This window comes from Meles meles, chromosome 5, assembly GCF_922984935.1.
Source record: "Meles meles chromosome 5, mMelMel3.1 paternal haplotype, whole genome shotgun sequence".
Classification (NCBI taxonomy): Eukaryota; Metazoa; Chordata; class Mammalia; order Carnivora; family Mustelidae; genus Meles; species Meles meles.
This window is the reverse complement of record NC_060070.1, coordinates 117322906-117347970: the sequence shown is the minus strand read 5'-3', so window position 1 is coordinate 117347970 and position 25065 is coordinate 117322906. Positions and strand designations below refer to the sequence as shown.

At 38.2% G+C, this 25065-nt stretch overlaps 1 protein-coding gene across 4 annotated transcripts in view; it reads left to right on the top strand.

The window, feature by feature from the left end:
• Nucleotides 1-25065, top strand: part of SLC17A5 (solute carrier family 17 member 5) — a 52483-nt gene that overhangs the window by 9288 nt on the left and 18130 nt on the right. For 2 of the 4 annotated variants that reach the window (XM_046006764.1, XM_046006761.1), the window contains exons 2-9: nucleotides 1211-1407; nucleotides 3359-3592; nucleotides 6357-6444; nucleotides 8409-8495; nucleotides 9736-9854; nucleotides 15203-15361; nucleotides 19138-19270; nucleotides 20667-20814. In XM_046006764.1, the coding sequence (XP_045862720.1) occupies nucleotides 1211-1407; nucleotides 3359-3592; nucleotides 6357-6444; nucleotides 8409-8495; nucleotides 9736-9854; nucleotides 15203-15361; nucleotides 19138-19270; nucleotides 20667-20814 (1165 nt within the window). The remainder of the gene's footprint in view (nucleotides 1-1210; nucleotides 1408-3358; nucleotides 3593-6356; nucleotides 6445-8408; nucleotides 8496-9735; nucleotides 9855-15202; nucleotides 15362-19137; nucleotides 19271-20666; nucleotides 20815-25065) is intronic. The other 2 variants (XM_046006763.1, XM_046006762.1) reach the window with 2 other exon arrangements.

Here is a 25065-nt window from a genome sequence, read left to right as displayed (position 1 = left end):
TCTTGCATGATCTTTCTTTCATTGGTTCCTTCAACCAATTCCGCCTCCTCTCTTTTTTGTAATCTTTGTGTTACGTTCACTTACTTCCTCTTTTAATGTGGGCCCTTTAAGCATGTTCAACTGAGCAACTGTCACAGATGCTGCAACTGTCATAGATTCTGCAAGTTTGCTTCTGGATTCTTAAATACATTTAGATTAGGAGGGCCTTAAGTATATATTAATCATGGCTTCTGATTCAAACCCAGCCTCCGAGGATACTTTTCAAGGTAAGAAATTTATCAAAAGGGGGGCACCTGGGTGGCTCAGTGGGTTAAGCCGCTGCCTTCGGCTCAGGTCAGGATCTCAGGGTCCTGGGATCGAGTCCCACATCGGGCTCTCTGCTCAGCGGAGAGCCTGCTTCCCTTCCTCTCTCTCTGCCTGCCTCTCTGTGATTTCTCTCTGTCAAATAAATAAAATCTTTAAAAAAAAAAAAAGAAAAGAAATTTATCAAAAGGGGTTTCATGCGAGCCTTGGCAGGAAACTTTTTGGGCTGGGCTTCAATTACAGTGAGATGGCTACTGACCCATAGTCCCCAGTATCAGTGCTTTGCTGTAATGAGTACTCTAGTACTGATTGGCCATGTTTTAGATAGTTTTTCAGAAATAATGATGCCATCAAACCCCTTAACTATTTTTCTTGAATCTTTGTCAACTGGCAGGGATTAGAGATTCAGTTTTGACTCTGTAATGGAGTTTTCTTTTTGTTTAGAGAGAGAGCAAGAACACATGTGCATACAAGTGGGGGGGGAGGGGCAGAGGGAGAGGGAGAGAGAATCTCAAGCAGGCTTAGCACTGAGGGGCTCAGTCTCAACAATCCTGAGGTCATGACCTGAGCCAAAATCAAAAGGCAGATGCTTAACCCACTGAGCCACTCAGGCACCCCTGTAATGGAGATTTTTCTGAGCAAAGTTAGTAAAGCTATTGCCTTCATGTTTTAAGAAACTGTCTTATAGTTCAGGCTCTCATGTGTAAATGCTTATCAAAACTACAGCTACTGAAAACAAATTCTCTTTGATAAATGTTTTTAGTTATGCTTAATCTGAAAATAGTCTCAGAAGAATATTCATGGTTTATTAATTTGTGTACTTCTAAAAAGTACCCCTTTTAGTAATTTAGACAATATCATCTAAGTTATTCTTCTAGTGAAAGTTGTCTCCCAATATTTATTTCAGCTCCAGTGTGCTGCTCTGCTCGCTACAACTTAGCACTTTTGGCTTTTTTTGGTTTCTTCGTTCTCTATGCATTACGTGTGAATCTGAGTGTTGCCTTAGTGGATATGGTAGATTCAAATACAACATTAGCAGATAATAGAACCTCTAAGGAGTGTGCAGAGCATTCTGCTCCCATAAAAGTTCATCATAATCAAACGGTAAGTGCTACTTTTTAAACAAGCAATCTTAATCCTAAAATACGTCCGAGTAAAAGTATTGAAAGGTCTTTCTTCATCCTACAGAAACCACAAACACTTTATTCACAGAAGCTCTGAATCTTTTTCTCTTGTGCTTTTTTCAGCAACTGGTTGAACAGTAAGATAACTACAGCTACTGCTGCTTGGTGTAATATACTTTGATTCTGTTTGAAAAGTAGTTTCTTGGTTTCCTCTATAAACATACCAACCATCCTTGAAGATAACTTGGAAAAACCTGTTTAGCGTACTAGAAAATTTGATTGTTTTTGATGTTGCTGAATAGTTTTTATGGGACTCTTCTGCAATAGCTGTTTTACTTAAAAGATTATGGTTGCAAGAAAGCTTAGGTCATCTGCAGCGGAAGAATAAGAACAGGTCAGTTTCTTAGGACATTCTTTTCCAAAGTTTACACATGCCTAACCTAAGCTGCTTAAGGCACTTTGCTTATTTCACGTTACAGTGGAATTGATAATTGTGGGTTCATCATTTGTTCAGAATTGAGTTTTGCATACTTTAAGTATTTTATTTTGCTAATGACACAGGGAGATAGAAAAGGAAAAAAGGCTGGTGTCCTTTTTTATGAGTATATCGTCACCCATTTTCAGTGCTCACAGAAGAGCCAGGTTGCACTTGGGTTAGTGTCCTCTGCCGTTTATACACAAGAGCATCCAAGCTCAGGAGAGGGTTTCTGCCCAAACAAGCAAACATACAGAATAGTGACTTACCAAAAAAAAAAATTTTTTTTTTTAAAGATTTATTTATTTGACAGATAGAGATCACAAGTAGCAGAGAGGCAGGCAGAGAGAGAGAGAGGAGGAAGCAGGCTCCCAGCTAAGCAGAGAGCCCGATGCGGGGCTCGATCCCAGGACCCCAGGACCATGACCTGAGCTGAAGGCAGAGGCTTTAACCCGCTGAGCCACCCAGGCGCCCCTAAAAAAAATTTTTTTTTATTTGACTTTAATAGTGTTGCTGAATACGTGTTTGAGTACACATCACACACTTTCCCTGCTTCAGCCTGTAACTTATAATTGCTGGACAGACGTTTCATGAAGTCAAGAATCCTATAGATAAGCCACAAATTGGTACTTCAAGTAAGGATAATTAGAGGGGTGCTTTGTATCTTTCATTTAGCAAATGCTTTTGTTGATCTAGCTAGTTATCTTCATCTGCCTTATATGACCAGTAAAAAGAAATCCTGAGATCTTGAGATGGTTCTTGACACATTGGCTCAGTGATACAACTATGTGAATTAAAGATGTCAGATGAGTCACTAAATCTTCATTATGACCTTACAATGTGCTGCTCCTAATTAAAAGACATCTACTCACATGAAGTCTATGGCTTGGTTTAAATACTTGCTCTTTTGTCTTGTTCTGTATGCTTGTTCAAGTACTTGTTCTGAATCAAGGAGATATTAATGAACTATATTTGTGCATACTGATAACCAACATTAAATGAACAGTTAAGTGGGTGTAGGCCTTTTTCATTTAATAATCTTCCCACGTCGCAAATCCAGTAAGTAATAGAGCTAGTCTTGAACCCAGCCATGGCTCCAAGCCCAGCTCAGCCACTACAATATTCTGTTTGGTAGAATTTCTGGATTGAATCTGTGCCTCTTTTTTGAGCTTTCTTGGTTATGGTCATTACAAAGCCTCTACAACTCATCCTATAGTCTAGTTTCATAAAATAACAGGACTTCTTGAAGTTTATGGTTTTCAATTACTTTCTGTTCACTTCTAGAAATTGCATGCCTGTGCTGTGGTGACTCACCTGCCTGGTAGAAAGTTTGCAAGTTCTTCAGTCTAAAACAGTGGTTCAAAATTATATTTATATATACTAACATGCCAGTTAGACAAAGAGCTCTTTAGTCAAGGTCTTAAAATGTTGTTTCTTTTCCTCCTACTCTTTATAGGGTAAAAAGTACCAGTGGGATGCGGAAACTCAAGGATGGATTCTCGGTTCTTTTTTTTATGGCTACATCATCACCCAGATTCCTGGAGGATATATTGCCAGCAAAGTGGGGGGGAAACTGCTGCTAGGATTTGGGATCCTTGGCACTGCTGTCTTCACCCTGTTCACTCCCATTGCTGCAGATTTGGGAGTTGGAGCCCTCATTGTACTCAGGGCACTAGAAGGATTGGGAGAGGTAATTTTTTTCTCTTCCCCCCCCCCCCCCTCTGACCCTGTACCACTTTCCGGTCCTCTTAAAGATATCATTCTTTGGTATGAATGTAAACCAAAAATTAACATTAGAAGATAATAGGGATTTATTTTTTAATTAGAAAGGTGATTGACTAGGGACACCTGGGTAGCTTAATTGGTTAAGCATCTGCCTTCGCTCAGGTCATGATCTTAGGGTCATGGGATCGAGCCCCACTTTGGGTTCCCTGCTTGTTTTTCATAGAGCTTCCTCTTTGTTCTTTTTTTCTGATTCTCTAGCCTAGAGACAAATAATTTATCATTTTATATAACTATCTTTCTTCAGTTTTGTGATTCTTACGAACTTTCTGCTGCTTTGAGAATTATTATCAATTTTTATCTTTTTTTTCCTTTCCTCCTAAGATTTTTATCACTTGGAAATTTTAATTCTTATCTTTCTTTTCCTTTCCACTTCTCTTTTGCATTTCATAGTATGTATCTATTTGCTTGTTTGTTTGTTTAAGAGAGGAAAAGATAGAGAGGCAAGAAGGAGGGACAGAGAGAGAGAGAGAGAGAATCTTAAGCAGGCTCCATGTCCAGCACAGAGCCCATGGTGCTCAAGCCCACAACCCTGAGATCATGACCTGAATCAGATTCAGGAGTTGGATGTTCAACTGACTGTGCCTCCCAGGTGCCCTGGTACCTCAATCTTTAAATAATGGTCTCTTTTTGTTTCTGACTTTGAGCTTATACCTGTGAAACTGAGACATAGGTTTATTTTGCTCTTAACATACCTTTGACCCAACCGAAATGGTGACCTCTGCCTTTGGTGTGTAGCGGGAAGCTTATGTTAGGTAGCAGTGTATCATGCTGTGCTGGAAAAACACTGACTGGAGTCCTAAGATCAGAGTTTGAATAGTTAACTCCACTGCATCTAATACTGAAACCTGATGTAAGCCTTTATCTCTGGACCTCAGTTCCATCATTTTTAAAACTGGGACTAAAATACCTGCCCCCTCCCCAGTCACAGCTCAAATATGATAATGATTTCTAGAATACTTTGGAAATTGCCAAGTACTGTTATTTTTAAGCTTTGATCACTCATCTGAGTATTATTTTGTCCTTATCAAATAGAGTTGTATTAAACAAACTCTTTTGACTACAAAATAAAAATGACTCCCTTATTACCAGGTTCCTCTTCTTACATAAATAAAATATACTTAACTCTAGTGTGTTTGCTCTGATCCCGATAGTGAATCTCCTTGTTGAATGTATTCCCGTATGTTAGCTTCTTGTCTGTTTCTGTCACTAATTTAGCATTATAGTATATTGATTGTATTACTACTATTATCTCAAGTAACTGTGTTACTTCTGAATAGAACTTAAGTTGTTTTTATTCTTCTTTTGTCTTTATCTGTTCCACCAGTATGTATCACATGTACATTACCTCATCCATAAACTTAGGTCAGCATCTTTCATCTCTAGCATCTGACTCACCATAAATATACCCACATGGCCCCTAAGGTTTTATAATAAAGTTTTTCACAACATAACCTCTGGATGTTTCCCAACACTTTCATCTCCTTCTGTAGTGATCTCTATTCTCCTGTGATACAGATTCTTATCAACTTGCAATGCTGCCTAAATCTTTTTTTAAGATTTTATTTTATTTATTTGAGAGAGAGAGCCCAAGAAGGAGGGGCAGAGGGAGAGAGAGAATCTCTAGTCAACTCCCCACTGAGTGTAGAGTCCAGTGCGGGGCTCCGTCTCATGACCCTGAGATTGTGACCTGAGCCAAAATGAAGAGTCAGATGCTTAACTGACTGAGCCACCCAGGCGCCCCTGTCTAAATCATTTTTGCCTTCCACTGGTATTTCTGTCTTTCGTTCTTCTTTTTTGTTTTGTTTTGTTTTTAAAGGAATCAGCAGAAAGTACAAAATGTTAAAGCTTTTATTCTTGTCTCCATTAATAATAGCACTAGCTACCCTTTAGCTTTACAACAATCATGTGAGATAGGGAGTATTATCTTTGCTTTACTGATAAAGAAACTGAAGTTCAAGGAGGTTAACTAATCTTTGTTAGGCTGCACAGTTAGTGAGCGACCAAAGACAGCTGTGAATCTACAGCTTTGAATCTACCAAAATCTCTTCCCTCCCACCTGTCCTCCAGCGGCTCCTCCTCTCCCAAGTCTCTGTGACCCTCCTGCCTCTACCGTTCCATTGCCACTTCATATCGGTAACTGGCATTTACTAAGTTAGTTATCACAAAGAAGAAGAGAAAAAAAAAAAGCCTATATACACTCTAATTGAATTCATCGGGGGTTTTTGTAGGACAATTTTTCTTATTGATTAAGGTCAATTTGAATTTTCTTCCAGTATACCACAGTATTAGCTCAGCATTTTTTTAAAGTTATATATTGGTAGTAATATTCCCATTTCATTCAGGCCAGGAATAAAGTGAATGAGTAAAATTGGCCTTGAGAGGGATTCCTTTATGTCATCACGCAGTGTATTCTTTTAGATTTATTATAAATCCTTACCTTGTAGTCCTCAAACCACTTAACAGAATCCACAAATTTTTCTAAAGATTTTGGAAGTACTTCACTGTAAGGTATTTTCACTCAACACTGTGGAAACATCTCACCTCATGGAACCCAATTCTAGTGTGGTTCTTATCCAGAAATCTCTCTTACAACAAAAGACTCAACTGGATTTAAAACGTTAACAAAACTACCTTGTATTTCAGTGGAAATATCTTTTTCTCCCCCTCAGGGTGTTACATTTCCAGCTATGCATGCCATGTGGTCTTCTTGGGCTCCCCCTCTTGAAAGAAGCAAGCTTCTTAGCATTTCATATGCAGGTGAGATAACTATTCTTGTAAAAACTTTGCTATAATCTATTATGTATATATCAGCCTTGGATAAAAAAGAGATGTGTTTACACCCAAACGATATCAGAATATTCCTTTGGGTGAAAAATAAAATTTTGGAGGTATAATTTTATTATTAATTTTTCTCTTTGGCCCAACAACATATAGCAATGTGGCTTCATTGACTAATGTCATTTTCTCCATCTGCCATCATTTATTTCAAAACATGTAGCTTGTTCAGATGTTTATATAAAGAATGCTATGGTTTTCTTTTTTTTTTTTTTTTTTTTTAAGTTCCAATAGCTGGAAAGTTAAACCCTCTTGTCCTTAAATTGTGATTTCTAATCTGATTGTCTAATGAGCATATCATAACTCTCAGCCCCTCTCTTCATACATCTTTTTTCTGTGCATTTACTTGCCATCATTTTAATCAGTGGGTGAGACAGCGTGAGCTTTATATGTGAATTATAATTTTACTAGACCACACACTGAATGCAAACTTTTGGACCTGTCTGCTTTTAAATACCGTGGTTGAGAAAGACCTCTCTGGTGTCACCCTTAAACTAAAATCTGCAGGCTAAGAACCAGCCATGCACAGAGCTGGAGGAGCATTCCAGCCAACCAGAACAGCATGTACAAGGGCTCTCAGGCAGGAAATAATATAAGAGTTCAAAGAAATGAAAAACCACATGCTCGCTTCGGCAGCACATATACTAAAAAAAAAAAAGAAATGAAAAACCACGGTGGGTGGCTAGAACTTAATGAATAAAGGGGAGAATGGAATAAGATAAGGTTGGAGAAATAGATAAAAGCCGGATTATATCAGGCTTTACAGGCCACAGGAAGAAATTTAGTTGTTGCGGTTTTTTCTCCAAAATATAATGGAGAGACATCAGAGGTGTCTCATCAAAAGAGAGACATGATCCAATTTACATTTTAAGAATGTGGTTCTTACAGCTATGTAAAGATCAACATGAGAAATCCGATATAAGTTCATGAGCAGGTACTACCTATGGTTCCTCCTTACCTATTGAGTGAGGTCTACGCTCCAGCTGGGGGTCACGATGCTTTAGTCTTCACCACTTCGTTGCAGCTAGCCTAATCCCTAGCACACAGTGCCTGAAGTAGAGTAGATATTCAGTTACTATCCAACATAGTTTTCCAGCCTTTATCCTCTGTTCCTTTCCTTCACCCAAGCAAAGCTCCCAAACCCACTCTGTTTCCCTGCTTCACTCCTTTACTCATCCTGTTATATCTGCCTCTCTGTCTTCTTCCTTACCTTGTTTCTATGGGACAAAAATCTTACCCATCTTTCAAAGTCTATTGCTGCCTCTTATATCTTTTCCTGACCTCTGGGAGTCAAAGGTCATCTGTCCCATATTTGAACTTCCACACTGTTCTGTGACACTTAACCCTTTCTGACCCGTAATAATTACTTGTTTATTTTTCTCTCCTCTAAAACTTGACATCAGAAAAAACATCTCATTATTTTAACTGCCACTCTACCTACTAAGCTGTCTTCTATTTGGTGATTAAAATAAATTTCATTATTTACTTATCTGAAACAATTCTTTGTAATATATTTTGGGCGACTTAGATTACTAAAAGCTTCATTGTTATTTCGTCAATTGTACTGCAGTGCATTATGTTTATCAGCCTTAGAGACCATCTTTGAACCTTTCCCCAAACACTTGCATTTCATTTCATTTACTATTAATGTGGCATTGACTAGCTCATGTTATAATAGGTCCTACACTGATTGATGCATTCTAATTCATCAATAGCTACATAGTTGTAACTAATGTAATTACAAATTAATGTGTATGTTTTACATATTGTGGGTTTTCTAGTAAATGATTCCTTGAGAGAATCTGTTACCCATCTTCCTTAAGCAATAGACCAGTCCCCCCATTCATCTCTCTACAAAGTTTATCAAGTCTTTATTGTTGTTATAGGAGCACAGCTTGGGACAGTAATTTCTCTTCCTCTTTCTGGAATAATTTGTTTCTATATGAATTGGACTTATGTCTTCTACCTTTTTGGTAAGTTTACTCAAAAATTAAACTTAAATCATAATGTAACAAATCCAAAATGTATTAATAGTCTAATAAGTGGTTAAAAATATATATTCCAGGGACGCCTGGGTGGCTCAGTTGGTTAAGCAGCTGCCTTCGGCTCAGGTCATGATCCTAGCGTCCTGGGATCGAGTCCCATATCGGGCTCCTTGCTCGGCAGGGAGCCTGCTTCTCCCTCTGCCTCTGCCTACCTCTCTGCCTACTTGTGATCTTTCTCTCTCTGTCTCTCTCTCTGATAAATAAATAAATAAATAATCTTTAAAAAAATATATATATATATATATTCCAACTCACTAAGTTACCAACACCTAAACCACAAAGTTCTAAAATACTTAATGAAAATCTGTTTTTTAACTTTATTTGCTTAAAATGATCTAGTTGACTTATGATGTGATACTAATTTTGGAATATTTCTCAATAGAAACTGCTGTTGAATCCAAGACTTTAATGCTATACTCACTACCAAAAATTACAGTGTTGGTTATTATAAAAATTTATATTTTGAAAAGATTTTTTCTCAAGCAAAGTAGGATGCCCTCACTTGATAGCTTTAATTTTTCTCTTTTTATTCAGTCTCAGAGCCTTTCATTTCTCAGTCTCGTTAGCAGGATGATACATGTTTATAATAAATTAGATTGCCATGTAGACATTTCTTTTTTTTTTTTTTTAAAGATTTTATTTATATATTTGACAGATAGAGATTTCAAGCAGGCAGAGAGGCAGGCAGAGAGAGAGAGGAGGAAGCAGGCTCCCCACAGAGCAGAGAGCCCGATGCGGGGCTTGATCCCAGGACCCTGAGATCATGACCTGAGCCGAAGACAGCGGCTTAATCCACTGAGCCACCCAGGTGCCCCGCCATGTAGACATTTCATGCAGAAAATACATCTGCATTCTAAACAAAAAACAAATCAATAAGTGAAAACAGGTATCTGTGGAAATAATAGATTGTGAAAATTTGTTTTTCAAAATGTTTGTCTGGTAGGCTCTGATAAGCAGAGTCATATGCTTAAAGTTGTTCTATTCAAAACTTATAGGAAATAATACAGATAGCAAGTATCCCATTAGGAAATTATGAATGGAACTTGAAATCAACACCAAGCCGAAACCAGTTTTACTTTGATAATTAATGATTACATAATTTTTTCAAGACATGTAAAAATTGATGTTGGTGCATTCTAATTTTATTTAACTTATTTTCCATTTTAAGGTATAGTTGGCATCATTTGGTTTATTTTATGGATCATTTTCGTTAGCGAAACACCAGAAACTCACAAGACAATCTCCCGCCATGAAAAAGAATATATTCTTTCATCATTAAAAAATCAGGTATGGACTCTGGCACATTTTATTTTATTTTATTTATTTATTTGGAAGACAGGGAGCACAAGCTGGGTGAGAGGCAGAGAGAGAAGCAGACTCCCTGCAGAGGAGGGAACCCAATGTAGGACTCCAGGATCATGACCTGAGCCACCCAGGTGCCCTATTTTGGCACATTTTTAAAACAATTTCAGAACTTTTTTTTCTTCATAAGTGAGGTACCAATTTTTAAACAGATATTTCTATTGTGCATGTTCTGGGCGAAGTAGAGAACAGGTAAATGAAATAGATGAAGTAATGGTTTGTTTTATCTGAGAAATTCCAATCTTTTAAGATTAAGTTCATGAAAAATTACTTTCTTTTTTTTTTTTTTTTAAGATTTTATTTATTTATTTAACAGAGAGAGATCACAAGTAGGCAGAGAGGCAGGCAGAGAGAGAGAGGGAAGCAGGCTCCCTGCTGAGCAGAGAGCCCGATGCAGGACTCGATCCCAGGACCCTGAGATCATGACCTGAGCCGAAGGCAGCGGCTTAACCCACTGAGCCACCCAGGCGCCCCGAAAAATTACTTTCATAAGTCACTTCAATTTGTTGTTTTTTTTTTTAAAGTAATCTCTACATCCAATGTGGGACTCAAACCCACACCCTGAGATCATCAAGAGTTGCATGCTCTACCAACTGAGCCTGCCAGGTGCCCCATAAGTTGCTCTAAACCTTCTAGAATAATGATTATTGGTACATCTTAAGTTTGTCTTCTTAATTAATAGAAAATAAAATATTAGTTGTTAGGAAACCGGTGTTTTAATCTGCATTTTATTTATTTATTTATTTTTCTCTTTTCTTTTTTTCCCTCTCCCAACCCCTTATCTATATTTTATTTTTTTGTTGTTGTTATTTATTTATTTGACAGACAGAGATCACAAGTAGGCAGAGAGGCAGGTAGAGAGAGAGGGAGGGGGAAGCAGGCTCCCTGCTGAGCAGAGAGCCCAATGCTGGGCTCGATCCCAGGGCCCTGAGATCATGACCTGAGCAGAAGGCAGAGGCTTTAACCCACTGAGCCACCCAGGCTCCCTTATCTATATGTTAAACGAGTGTGGTATAATAAGGAAAATAGCACATTTGTTATGACATATAGTATGATATACACCTACCTGTTTGCTCCTCTAGAGTAGATCCTTGGAAAAGAATTATGTTATTAAAGCTAGATTTTTATCACTTAATCAAGCCCAATAGCATGTCAGAAATAAAAATCTGTCATAATTTAATACAGTAAATCTTTAAGTCATGGAAATAAAATTTTTGTCTTTTGGAGGGAATAAAAGAACATAAAAAATCAGGGAAAATTAAAATGTATTCAGTTTTCTTTAGCATTTTAATGCCTTCATAGTAACTTTATTAGTTTAAGAACAAAATATTTCTTGGGGCACCTGGGTGGCTCAGCAGGTTAAGGCTCTGCCTTCGGGCTCAGGTCATGATCTCGGGGTCCTGGGATCAAGCCCTGCAAAGGGCTCTCTGCTCTGCAGGGAGCCTGCTTCCCCCTCTCTCTGCCTGCCTCTCTGCCTACTTGTGATCTCTCTCTCTCTGTCAAGTAAATAATAAAATCTTAAAAAAAAAAAAACTTACTGATTAAGTTATTATTGATATTTTCAGTTTTTATATATAGTGTAACCAGGCAGCAATTAAATATTGACTCATTCACCTTTCTTTTTAAGTTTTTAAATTTTGCCACAAATGTCTCTACAAGCTGCTGAACTTTAAGGAGTATGGGGCCTCTTGGTCTTCAGGTTAGCAAAAACTCAGAAAAAAATCACTTTATAGTATAAAGTTACTTTATTCACTTGGTATCCTCTGTGATGTTGATAAAATGAGTGACCCACATTACCCCTAAGGGATAGAAAAAAATAATGCAATGCATTGTGAGATCTTGCCATATAAAACTTGATACGTCTTGTCACATTTTCTCAGCATTGATGATAACAGCTTATTTATTTTATTACTTCATTTCTATCATTATTTTTATGGACTTATGAAACCTTTTAGTTTATTTAGATTTTTTTAAAAGCTTGCTTTCTCTACCTTGATATTTGTCTAAAGCTGTCCCTTATCCAAACCTAAGGTTAATTTGTTTTTCCATATACTTCAGAAAATGGAATACTCAGAAGCTAGAAGAGTTAGGAGGATTACGTTTCATAGAATTCCAAACTGCATCCTTAAGCCTGATGATGCTGTGATTAAAAATGTCATAAGATAAAAGTGCCTGGCTGGCTCAGTTGGCAGAGTATGAGACTCTTGATCTCAGGGCTGTGAGTTTGAGCCCCACATAGGGCAAAGAATTTACTTTAAAAAAAAGAAAGAAATGTCATAAAATAATGATGTGTTACATGAAGCTCCACCTTTAAATCTTGAAATCTTAAGAATCTAAGAATCTAAAATCTAAGAAATGTGCAGCATCCACTGAACTTCATTCATTCTTTAAACATTTTTTTTTTGAGAATTACCATGTCCTAGGTTCTTTGTCAGGTACTGAGGACTTAAAAATTAATACAAGAAGGAAAATGAGGGGTGCCTGAGTGGCTCAGTCGTTAAGTGTCTGCCTTCGGCTCTGGTCATGATCTCATAGTCCTGGGATTAAGCCCCATATCCAGTTCCCTGCTCTGTGGGAAGCCTGCTTCTCCCTCTCCCACTCCCCCTGCTTGTGTTCCCTCTCTGGCTGTGTCTCTCTCTCTGTCAAATAAATATATAAAATCTTAAAAAAAGAAAAAAGAAAGAAAGAAAGAAAATGAACAAGGCATGGTTCCTGGGGTACCTGTGATCTCCAGAGAGAGAAAGACATGTGTGCACATAATTTCAATATGATATATGCTGCTGTATCAAAATAAAAGTTCCCTCTCCTCCTCTTCCCCCAAATCCCCTACATCTTTGATGCAGAGTGAAAAACACAAGAGTGTATCTACCAAGTCAGATAAAAAGTCCCTAGGGGAAAAAAGGCACAAGAAGATTAATAATAGTTCTTCCTCTCTTTAAAATAATCGTGAACCCTGGAGGCAGAAACATAGATGGCTGTATTAGGTTTTGAGAAGGAAACCACAGAGCTTCAGTGTATAGGAAATGTAATAATCTGATGCTCCCGGCCAGTGCATTCATGTTTCTTAATCATGTATCACTAAAAAGGTGGGGGTTAACACTCTGAAATACATATATTTATTCATGGTTATCTACAGGTACTACTGTACTTACATGTATTATAAAATGTCTAAAAATAGACTTTTTGAAGAGTGAATAAACTGAAATAAACAGTGTGTACATGAATTTGGAATTTCTTTTTTTTTTTTTTTTAAATTTATTTGACAGAGATCACAAGTAGGCAGAGAGGCAGGCAGAGAGAAAGGGTGAAGCAGGCTCCCCGCTGAGCAGAGAGCCTGATGCGAGGCTCAATCCCATGACCCTGGGATCATGACCTGAGCCAAAGGCAGAGGCTTTAACCCACTGAGCCACACAGGCATCCCATGAATTTGGAATTTCAATGGGAACAACTTTTTATTACTTAAAAATTGGTAATAATAGGCCAAGGTGAAACTTGACTTTGTGGCCCCAGCGACTGGTGCCCACAACTACACCCTGTATTTCATGAGCGATGCGTACATGGGATGTGACCAGGAATACAAATTTAGCGTGGACGTGAAGGAGGCGGAGACAGACAGTGACTCAGACTGAGTCCAGAGGCACTTACTCTTTAAAAGACAAGAGAAGAATTGCACCTGAATCAGGAACATGTGCAGTTCCATGGGGACCAGGTCGGTTGGTGTGAGATCTGGCTAGCCAGGGCAGGTGCTGTCCCAGCCCCCTTCTACTTGGCCCTCTTACTGCTTTGCCATCTCAACTTCGGATCCAGTGTCTGCAGGTGTCCTGTCACTGTCCAGCATAAACTATGTACAGCATTTTTAGGCATGTTCTGTGTAGTTCCTTTTGTCAGACAGTCTCATCAAATAACTTGGAGAAGCCATTTGTCTTTGCAGTATTTCTAAATTAAAGTTTCCTTCCTCTACCCAAGGCCCTTGGCCAAAAAAAAAAAAAAAAAAAAAAAAAAATGGTAATAATAATGTTTAATGGGAGCACTGTTGACTGTGTTGTAGCTGATGAGCCTACCGTGACTTTGCTGGGTGCAGCAGCTGACAGGACTGATGAGGACAAGTGTCAGTTCCGCTGTTGTCTTAGTGTTCCTGTGAGCCTGTGTTATTAGAATTCTCTTCCATGACTTTCTGTTAGAATCTTTTGAAGACGTGTCAGTTTTGTAGATTTGTTTTCATTAAAACTGGTTGAAAAAATCCATAAACCCACTTAAAAAGGTGGGAGTAAACTGTACTGTGTTGTAGTTGTGAGGACAAGCCGAGAAGTGAGGACACCATCAACCCCTTCGAACCGGGGAGATGATACAGTATATGACTATCCGACATACTCCAGGGTCAGCCTAGTTATTAAATATTAATGGTGTTTAGTTTCTCTTCTTTAGAATAAAAGTGAGTATAGATAGATGTTCTAAAATGGGGACGCCTTCTGCTCAGGTCATGATCCCAGGATCCTGGGATCTAGTGCCCCGTCGGGCTCCTTGCTCAGCGGGGAGCCTCTTCTCTGACAAATAAATAAAATCTTAAAAAAAAGGTTCTAATACATACAGCAAGGGGTCATCTTACATCCCCCTCTGGTGCTTACACCCTACTTTGAAAACCATGTCTCAAGATGCCGTGTAAACAAACGTTCTACTGCGACCTTCTTATAAATCATTGAAATTGAGTAAAGATTGGATGGTAAAATAGGAATTCTAATAGGACTTGCAGTCTCATTCCTTTGCCCTTATGTCAACCTCTGAATTTTATTATGAAACTATTCTCTGTTTTATAGATGGAGAAATTAATACTACAAGTGAATTCTGACATTCATAAGGAGTTATAAGATTACATTCCTGTTTTTTTCTTTCAACCTGAACCGTGGACAGCTCTATTGCTGTTTAATATTTTGAAAGAGTTGTTTAAAACTCTGGAATTTACTGGGGTACCTGGGTGACTCAGTCGGTGAAGTGTCCAAGTCTTCATTTCAGCTCAGGTCATGATCTCAAGGTTTTAAGATCTTCCCTGCATCAGGCTTCACACTCAGTGGGATGTCTGCTTCTCTGTCTCAGTCTCTCCCCCTTCTCCTTCTTGTACTCTCTCTCTCTCTAAAATAAATGCATCTTTACCCCCTCCAAAAAAAGCTTCTGGAACTTACTAATCAAGGCTGGTAGTGTGTTCCAGATGGAATTTTGGCTGATAAAGTACGGATATAAACATAACATATACTAATAGTGCCTGTTCTTTTTTTCAGCTTTCTTCACAGAAGTCAGTGCCATGGACACCCATGCTAAGATCATTACCTCTTTGGGCTATTGTAGTTGCACATTTTTCTTACAACTGGACTTTTTATACTTTATTGACGTTATTGCCTACTTACATGAAAGAGATCCTAAGGTTCAATGTTCAAGAGGTAAGAAAAAATAATGATCTCTTTCTGATTTAAGGAATACTTTTTTTTTTAAAGATTTTATTTATTTATTTGACAGAGAAAGCGAGAGAGGGAATACAAGCAGAGGGAGTGGGAGAGGAAGAAGCAGACTCCTTGCCGAGCCCAGAGCCTGATGTGGGGCTCGATCCCAGGACCCCAGGATCATGACCTAAGGCAGACGCTTAACAATTGAGCCACCCAGGCACCCCAAAAATACATTTTTAAACTGCACACAGAATTTGTTTTTACCCATACAAAAGTCAGTTATTTTGTATCTTCCATTTTACACTCACCTACTGAATCTAGAGATAGCTCTTTTTGCTTCGCACTTGTACCTTCTTTGTTCAGTGTGTGTTCTTGATTCAAGGCATCTTTTGGCAGGTATCCTTAACCATAACCGTATGCCCCTTAACCGTAAAGGTCTTAGTAGTCCCTAGTAATGGGCCAGGATATCAGATGACAAATTCAAGCATACCCATCGTCACTTCTCCAAGGGCTGGTGGGGGTGCTCTGCTGGCAGCTGAGAGAACTTGGGAGCCATGAGGTTCCTGGGCAGAGGTTGCTCTGAGGCATTATTCAGGCACTGGCAGGCTGTAACTGCAAATCTGCGTAAGAAGGGCCTTCCTAGGATGCCTGGGTGGCTCACTCTGTTAGGCGTCTGCCTTCAGCTCATGTCATGACCTCAGGGTCCTGGAATTGAGTCCTGCGTTGGGCTCCCTGCTCAGTGGGGAGTCTGCTTCCCCCTCTGCCTCTGACCCTCCTCCCCGCTAGTGTGCCCCCCCCCACTCTCTGTCTCAAATAAATAAATAAAATTTTTTGAAAAAGGGGCACCTGGGTGGCTTAGTGGGTTAAAGCCTCTGCCTTCATTTCAGGTCATGATCCCAGGGTCCTGGGATCAAGTCCCACATCGGGCTCTCTGCTCAGCTGGGAGCCTGCTTCCCCCTCTCTCTCTGCCTGCCTCTCTGCCTACTTGTGATTTCTGTCTGTCAAATAAATAAATAAAATTAAAAAAAAAAAACTTAAAAAAAAAAGAAAAGCCTCCTGAAACTGCCAGTTCTTTTGAACCCATAGAATTGAGGCAGTTTCTATCATAATCTCTGTGCTGACGGGTTTTATCTTTTAGAGATTGAGGAAAAGCCTAAAGAGAAAGAGGCAGTTTGTAAGGAAAGTTGGTGGTGTTTTGCCTTCATAATAAAAGACAGATCAAAGACCTAAATGTGAGAGCTAAAACGATAAAACTCTTAGAAGGTATACTTCTTTGTGACCTTCACAGCAGTTTCTTATATATAATACCAAAGGCATATGTGACCAAAGAAAAAATATATAAATTAGATTTCATCAAAATTAAAAACTTCTGTGCCTCAGAGGACACTATCAAGAATGAAAATACACACACACACACACACACACACACACAAGAATGAAAATCCACCAAATAGGAGAAAAGATTTGTAAACCAAAATCATTTATCTTCCATTTTTATACAAAAAGATATTTTCTTTCAAAATTCAAAGAAATGTGAATGAAGTTTAAAATAATTCTCAGGGTGCCTGGGTGGCTCAGTGGGTTAAGCCTCTGCCTTCGGCTGAGGTCATTATCTCAGGGTCCTGGGATCCAGCCCCGCATCGAGCTCTCTGCTCCTCAGGGAGCCTGCTTTCTCCTCTCTCTCTGCCTGCCTCTCTGCCTACTTGCGATCTCTCTCTGTCAAATAAATAAATAAAATCTTTTTTAAAAATTAAAATAAAATGAATTCCTTTTTGACCTTTGTTCAAAATAAAGCTTGCTTGGAAAAGCGTTATATTTAAAATTACAATCTCATTAATTTAAAATTTTAAAGCTTTTGATCCTTTGTTATAAGTTTTCTTTTTCAAAGAAGTTTAGCTTCATTAGTTATCCTCACTTTTCTTTTTTCCTAATTTTTCCTAATTCTACTGTTCCTATTTTTTTTAAGATTTTTTTCTTTAAGATTTTATTTATTTTTGTGAGAGAGAGCAAACAAGAGTGGGGGCAGGGAGGGGCCGAAGGAGGAGCCGACTCCCCACTGAACAGGGAGCCTGATGTCGGACTCAATCCCAGGGCCCTGGGATCATGACCTGAGCTGAAGACAGACTCTTAACTGACTGAGCCACCCAGGCACCCAATTTTGAAGATTTATAGTAGTTTGCAGAAGGTAGTTGTAGGTTGTTAGCAGAGTTTTTAACATTTGAACCTTAAGTGGAAAATTTCAGTAACTCTGATGAATTATCAGTTGTATCCCACAAGAGAACAAGACCAAGATCAGAAAATTCACTTCTCTATTTGCTTCAGTTTATTGATGTGTAGGATTCTGCCACAAATAATATGATCCTACTCTGCAGAAATCTAAATAGAACCAAATTTAAAGAGAAGGGGCGCCTGGGTGGCTCAGTCATTAAGCGTCTGCCTTTGGCTCAGGTTATGATCCCATGGTCCTGGGATTGAGCCCCGCATCTGGCTCCCTGCTTTGCGGGAAGTCTGCTTCTCCGTCTCTCTCTGCTTGTGCTTGTGTTCCCTCTCTTGCTGTTTCTTACTCCGTTCAATACAAGAAAGAAATAAAAATCTTAGCTACAGAAGTAGAACTGGAAGCATACAGCACCTGAATATAGAGGACCACAATCTATGATGAAAAAAACTGAATCTTAAGCACACTTAAATTTAAAATATCAATAGATTTTTTTGGTTTGTACCATTCATGATGCTTAAATGGAATTATTACTAGATTTAAATACCACTGATAAAATATCTTTCTACCTTTTTTGTAAAACACGACCTTAGTTGTAAAATACTAAAAGGTGTATCCATCTTTCTCAGACTATAAAAGCATTTGTTCCTATCAAAATTAGACCATTTATTATTGGCACCCCAGGTTTGTGCTGGGAAAAAATGAATAGAAGAAGGAAATGTCTTCTTTTTTTTCCAAGTATGTGTTTTCCATTTTACAGAATTTGTGATTTCCTAAAAAGCTGACTGTCAGATCATTTCCTACAAAGCAAATAGTGCATTTCCATGTTAAATTGTTTCATATCTCCTGGTGCTTTTATTTTTTTAGGTGAGAACTTAAAGGAGAAGAAGAGGGAAAAATAGAGGTCTGTCACCTGACTACCTGTGTCCTCTGCTCAAATATGTGGTAGTGCACTGGACACTTGACTTAGTGTGCATTCTAGAATAATTCATTAAGCGATACATTAGAGTTATGTAGTTTTCTGTATCAGCATGTTACTTTGTAATAAAAACATTTGTATAAATACAAATATAAATATGTATAATTATATATACCATATGATGATTTTATATAATTTATAAATATATTTTAATATTTTCTCTCTTTATATAAAATATAAATTATTATATCACTTAAATATAAATTTTAAAATATAAATGAGAGTAATTACATGTAATAATTTTAAATATAAAGATATAATACATATATAATGTATAATATGTAAGTATTATATAAATATAAATAAATAAGTGAAAACTGACCAAAAACTTGTCAATAGGGAGAATCTATAGCTAATAGATTTGTCCTCTCTTACTGAAGCTATACCCCAGGTCCCAAAATAACATGCAAGATTACCTTGAGCAGACTGGACTGTTTAAATAGCAACAGGATATTGCTATGTATCTCCTTTTTAGAGTGCTGGTGGGTGTGTGTATATGTATGTCGTTTGGGTTCTTCCTCCCCCCCGCCACCCCACCTCCGCCACGTAATTAAGTCTAAATCTTCTTATTCCTTCCAGAATGGGCTACTCTCTTCCCTGCCTTATTTTGGCTGTTGGCTATGTATGATCCTGTCTGGTCAAGCTGCTGACAATTTAAGGGCAAAATGGAATTTTTCGACAGTATGTGTCCGAAGAGTTTTTAGCCTGATAGGTAAGTGAATTGAATCAAGGTTTGTTTCAGTTTACCATTATTTACTGTGTTTATAGTACAAGGCAAAATAAAAATGGTATTAGTCATTTATTTTGTTCACATATTAAAACACTATATTTTAATGCATGTAGTGCATTTCTGTACAAGATGGTTAGTTCTTTCTGAACCATGCATTTTGAGGATTAATATTGATAATATCCTATTACCTCCACCATAGTCTTACAACTATAAAAAATGGCTTGCTTTGCTGAATATCATTTCCAGAATTTTATAAACCACAGTGTTTTCAGCTCTAAGTTTGCAGTGAAAATAATTATTTAAGCCTCCATCCCTTTTCTAAATGAACACATTTTCAACTTCAATCCAAAAACATTTACTGACATCATTACATTAAATGAGGAGCTATAAATCAAAGAACTCAAAGGAACATTCCATAAGCGTATGTTTCAGACTGCTTTCATAAAGGTAGATTTTAAAACTTTCTATGACAATTGCTTTTTTTTTTTTTTTTTTAAGATCTTCGGTAAGTGGAGACCCTGGAAGTCTCTGATGGCTATACTTCAGAAATTACCTTATAAAAGGACGGTATTCAGGATAATTCTGCAAACCCCTTCTGAGCAGCTACTGCTGGAAGGTGCTGTCCTGTTCTATTGCTTACTTATTTCAACTCCCAAGAATTTTCTTCACTGGCAAATGAAATAGATCCCATTAGATTCAATCCAGTTTTCTCTTTTTTGGCTTCTGTTCACCTGCTCTGTCCAGTATGATAGCCACTATCCATATATGGCTGTTTACATTTAATTGAAACTTAAAAATAAGTTCCTTGACTGCAGTGCATACAAATACAACATTTCCATCATCACAAAGAGTTATTGGATAGGTGCTGCTGTAGAAGAGAGAAAAGGTGGCAACCCATTCATTAAGTCCCTTCCTGTTGCTTATATTTTGTGCTGCCTATAATAAAATATGTATATTGCTATCAATGCTAAAACCTAGGTGGAATGTTCTAACTTTATTCAACAGAATTTATCTAGTTTATCTTTGGTTATATGAACTTTAAATCTCATTCTGTACCAAATATAGCTTCTCTCTAGAACTGTATTTTTCATTGTCTTCTTGCTCTTTGTAGAACTTTAGCTGAGTCTTGGCAAGGAAGATTTAATAATGTTGCATTGTGATATTTTCTTTTACATTACTTTCACATTAGTTGCAATATGTCTATGTGTTTTCCAGCAGTTTTCGTTTTGTCGTGAAAACTGTTCAGTCTTCTATGCAGTACAGCGTTTCTACAGTAGGTGGCAGTAGTGTCAAATCTCAGATTTATACTATATTAAGGTAACCCAAGCAAATATTAATACTGGGGCTTCTTTTTCTGTTTATAACTTTTTAACTCCAGGAATGATTGGACCTGCGGTATTCCTGGTAGCCGCTGGATTTATAGGTTGTGATTATTCATTGGCCGTTGCATTCTTAACCATATCAACAACACTGGGAGGCTTTTGCTCTTCTGGATTTAGCATCAACCATCTGGATATTGCTCCTTCGTGAGTACTAGTATAAAAATTGGCTATGATTGACTTTAAATTTTTTTAAATGTGGTTAAGTATATATAACATGAAATACACCATTTTAACCATTTTTAAGTGTACAGTTCTATGGCGTTAACTACATTCAGCTGTGAAGATGGTATGCAGCTCTCACCGCCATCCATCTCTAGAACTTTGTCATCTTCCCAAGCTGAAACTGTTCCCATTAAACACTAACTCCCCATTCCTAATCTCCCCACCATCCCTGGCAACCTCCATTCTACTTTCTTCCTCTATAAATTTAACTACTGTAGGAATGACTTTAAATTCTTAACAAGAGGCATCTGGGTGGCACAGTCAATTGGGCATCCGCTCTGTTTCGGCTCAGGTGGTGATCTCAGGGTCGTGGGATCGAGCCCCACATCAGTTCTGCACTCAGCACAGAGTTGGCTTGAGACTCTCTCCTTCCCCCTCTCCTGCTCCCCACACCATTCTCATTCTCTTTCAAATAAATAAAATAGCTTAAAAAAGAATAAAAACAAATTTTTAAACAAGATTTCAGTTTACATAATAATTAACACAGAAATTCTTTTTAAATTTAAAACTTTAACTGTCATCACCTCTGCACACAGTTTCCAACAAAAACATTACACATAACACATGATAACTTGTGTCTGTCTACCTAGCTAGAGTGGGAACTCGCAAGGCAGATGCTGTCTTACCATCTCCAAGGCTTACCATAGGCTTGGCACATGGTGGGCATTTAGTTGCATGGATGAATGCCCAAGACCAGACGAAGTTATATGTCCAATTATTATCTTACCTATGTGCAAATATATTTGTCTAACACTTGATAGCTTATAAATCACTTTCACAAACATTACATCATTTTATCCTTAAAGCATTCCTAATGAGATAGATATTCTTAACTCATTTTATAACTAAAGATTCAGAGCAATTAAGTGATTTTCTTACATCACATAGCTAATAAATGATAGAGCCCAAACTTGAACCTAAACTTCTTACCTTTAAGCCCAGAATTCTTTTTACAGCTTCTTCTCTGGAAATATTCTTGGGGCCACATACTTCTAGGATTCATTTGTGCCAGTCGACAAGGTGGGGGGGGGCTATGTAAATATTTTAGCCCAGAAGATTTGATGTGCTTAATTTTTAATGGATATGAATTTATTTTTGGAGAAAACATTGGTGGTCCAGTACCATATTTACTCTTTCCCCAATTCCTTTCCCAAATTGACTACCACAGAATTTTCTGATTCTTATTAATCCTCAGTCTCCCATCCCTTCAATAAGTACCTTAAGTAAGAAGTCAGAGAAGTTGGGGCACCTGGGTAAGCTCAGTGGGTTAAAGCCTCTGCCTTCAGCTCAGGTCATGATCCCAGGGTCCTGGGCTCAGGTCATGATCTCAGAGTCCTGGGATGGAGCCCCACATCAGGCTCTCTGCTCAGCGGGGAGCCTGCTTCCTCCTCTCTCTCTGCCTGCCTCTCTACATACTTGTGATCTCTCTCTCTGTCAAATAAATAAATAAAATCTTCAATAAAAAAAAAGAAGTCAGAGAAGTTTCCATAGATCAGACTGTAAGTGTGCCCAGCTCCCTGCTGAATCCTGTCTGCCACTTTGCACCGCCTTCTACTACAGGTTCATTCTCAGCCCCTGTGGCAGTGCTGTTTCCTCTCCACCCCTCTATACCCTTCTCAGTTCACACCCTAGCTCTTCATGAGGTCTTTCCAGACCATTAATGCCTTCTTTCTTCTCTTCCTCTTCTCAGTGCATTCCAGTTACAATTTTATGCTAGATGCATTTATATTCACTGCCTTACCTTGATTTGTAATTATTTTAAATGCAACTCTTATCTTTCTTATCTCCCCATTTGGATGTAAACTCATCAGACTGAGACAGACTATACATTCATATCACAGCTTCTGCACAAAGAGAGGCACGCCCAGTCCATACTTGTTGAGTGCTTGATTTATATAACCATACCAAGGAAATAGGAACCTCAGTGCTACATATACCTTTAAGGATGGGGAACCAAGGAAGAAAATCAGCAACACTTAGGCACTGGACCAAGAAACCATTTGATATAAAAAGTAACCTAAGCAAAAGCTCTGGAACTATAAGAATAGAGAGCACAGGGGTCAAGTCCACTTATTGATCCCAGCCATACCAGAACCTGGCCCTGTGCTGGGTCTTGGTCAGTACTCAATCAATCAAGGGCATGAATGGAAGAATGAAAACAGCCTTTCACATTTAGCACCATGTTAAAACTCTTTCTTAAAAAATATTTGGGTATTGATTACATTGTGTGTCAACACTTTTCTTTAATGCTCTTTCCTTAGTATTATATAATAAAATCAATTTTTATATTCTCTATTAAATTTAAATACACAATCCACAACCAACATGGAAAATCCTCCACATTATGGTCCCAGTTTACCTTTATAATTTTATTTCTCTCTCCTCTGCCTCGTCTGATTTGTACTTCGCCCCAGGTGAACTAAACTGCTCTTTATTCTCAAAAAATATCCCCCAAGAGACACACACACATCACACACACACACGTTCTTTTCCACCTTTGGCCCTATGTTCATGCCAGTCTATATACCTGGAATGCCCACACTCTGGATTTTTCTCATGTCTTGTAGTGATTAGATTCAGATAATGAATCCCTGAACAGATTCACTGGCCTGAGACCTCAGGGAATCACAGCCAGACGCGCCTGGTAATATTAATTTTGATCACCCAGTCAAGATGTTGTAGTTTCCCTTGTAACTACTTACTTTTCCCCCCTTCAACAAGGCATCTCTGGAAAGATGCTTGGAGATCATACAAACATCCTTCTCATCACCCTCCTCACCAGCTTAGATTTAGTACCCATCGTTGATCCACGCCAAACCAGTTTTACCATGGTGGCTTCAAAACCGTGGTATTTCCGCCCTATCTTTCCCTCCACATTTTTGGCGTTCTTTTGTGAGGAAGATCTTCCCTCCTCCTCCACTTATTTATGTATTATCAGATGGACTCAGAGATTCCTAATTTAATTGATGAGTTATAATCCGTTATCGTCCGTATCTGTTTTTATGCTCACGTTATCTCAGATTTAGCCATAGGTGCCCCCTCCGAGCTGGGTCCTGTAGCCTATCGACATTCCCCACACCCCTTCACCATCCCCCACCCTGCTGCTTCTTTGACCACGTCTTTATTGATGAAACAACTAGATGTTCCAGATTCATCTTGTATCTTCCCTGCCTTAAAATACCTTGGAATCAGCGATTTCCCCAAGGAATCCTGGTTCCTTTCAGTGAAGAGTGGTGTTTAGAAACCAAGGCCCTGGGAAGAGATCATATACCTTCATTACTAAGTTAGATTGCCTCTCCTAAGCAGGTGTTAGTTACTACTTAGAAATCACTTGAAGCATTGACTGTTTCCAAAGGTTTATTTACAAATAGAACACTATAGGGGCACATGGGTGGCTCAGTGGGTTAAAGCCTCTGCCTTCGGCTCAGGTCATCATCCCAGGGTCCTGGGATCGAGTCCCGCATCGGGCTCTCTGCTCAGTGGGGAGCCTGCTTCCTCCTCTCTCTCTCTCTGCCTGCTTCTGTCAAATAAATAAATTAAAAAAAATCTTTAAATAATCTTTAAAAAAAACAAATAGAACACAAAAGTCGGCAATTTTATCAAATTATTTCTTTTATATCTTTTGTATGCTGAATAGCACATAGTAGGCCTTGTTTTTTACTTTCTTATCTTTGGGATGTTGAAGTGATCCTTCAGTCATTCATAAAATTATCAAGGTCCCAGCAGAGACTTGCAAATCTTTCTAGAGTAAATTGTAGGGATGCCTTCCTCCACAAAGGAGCAAAAGATGACAGCTTTAAATGTATACTACTTTTATTATGATGTTATTATTTCTTAATTCTAGTTTAGTTGTTTAGTTATCTCCTCATCTCCATAATCATAACTGTTAATTAGGGCAATGTATGGGTTAAAGCTGAGTTCACATATCAGCTACATTATATGTATTTAAATACTCTAAAAAGTGTCTGTAGGGGCCCCTGGCTGGCTCAGTAGAGCATGTGACTGTTGATCTCAGGGTAGTGAGTTCAAGCCCCTTGTTGGGTGTAGAGCTTACTTAAAAAAAATTAAGAAATAGGGATACCTGGCTGGCTTACTCGGTAGAGCATGCAATTCTTGTTATTAGGGTCATGAGTTCAAGAGCCACATAGGGCATAGAGCTTACATAAATAAATA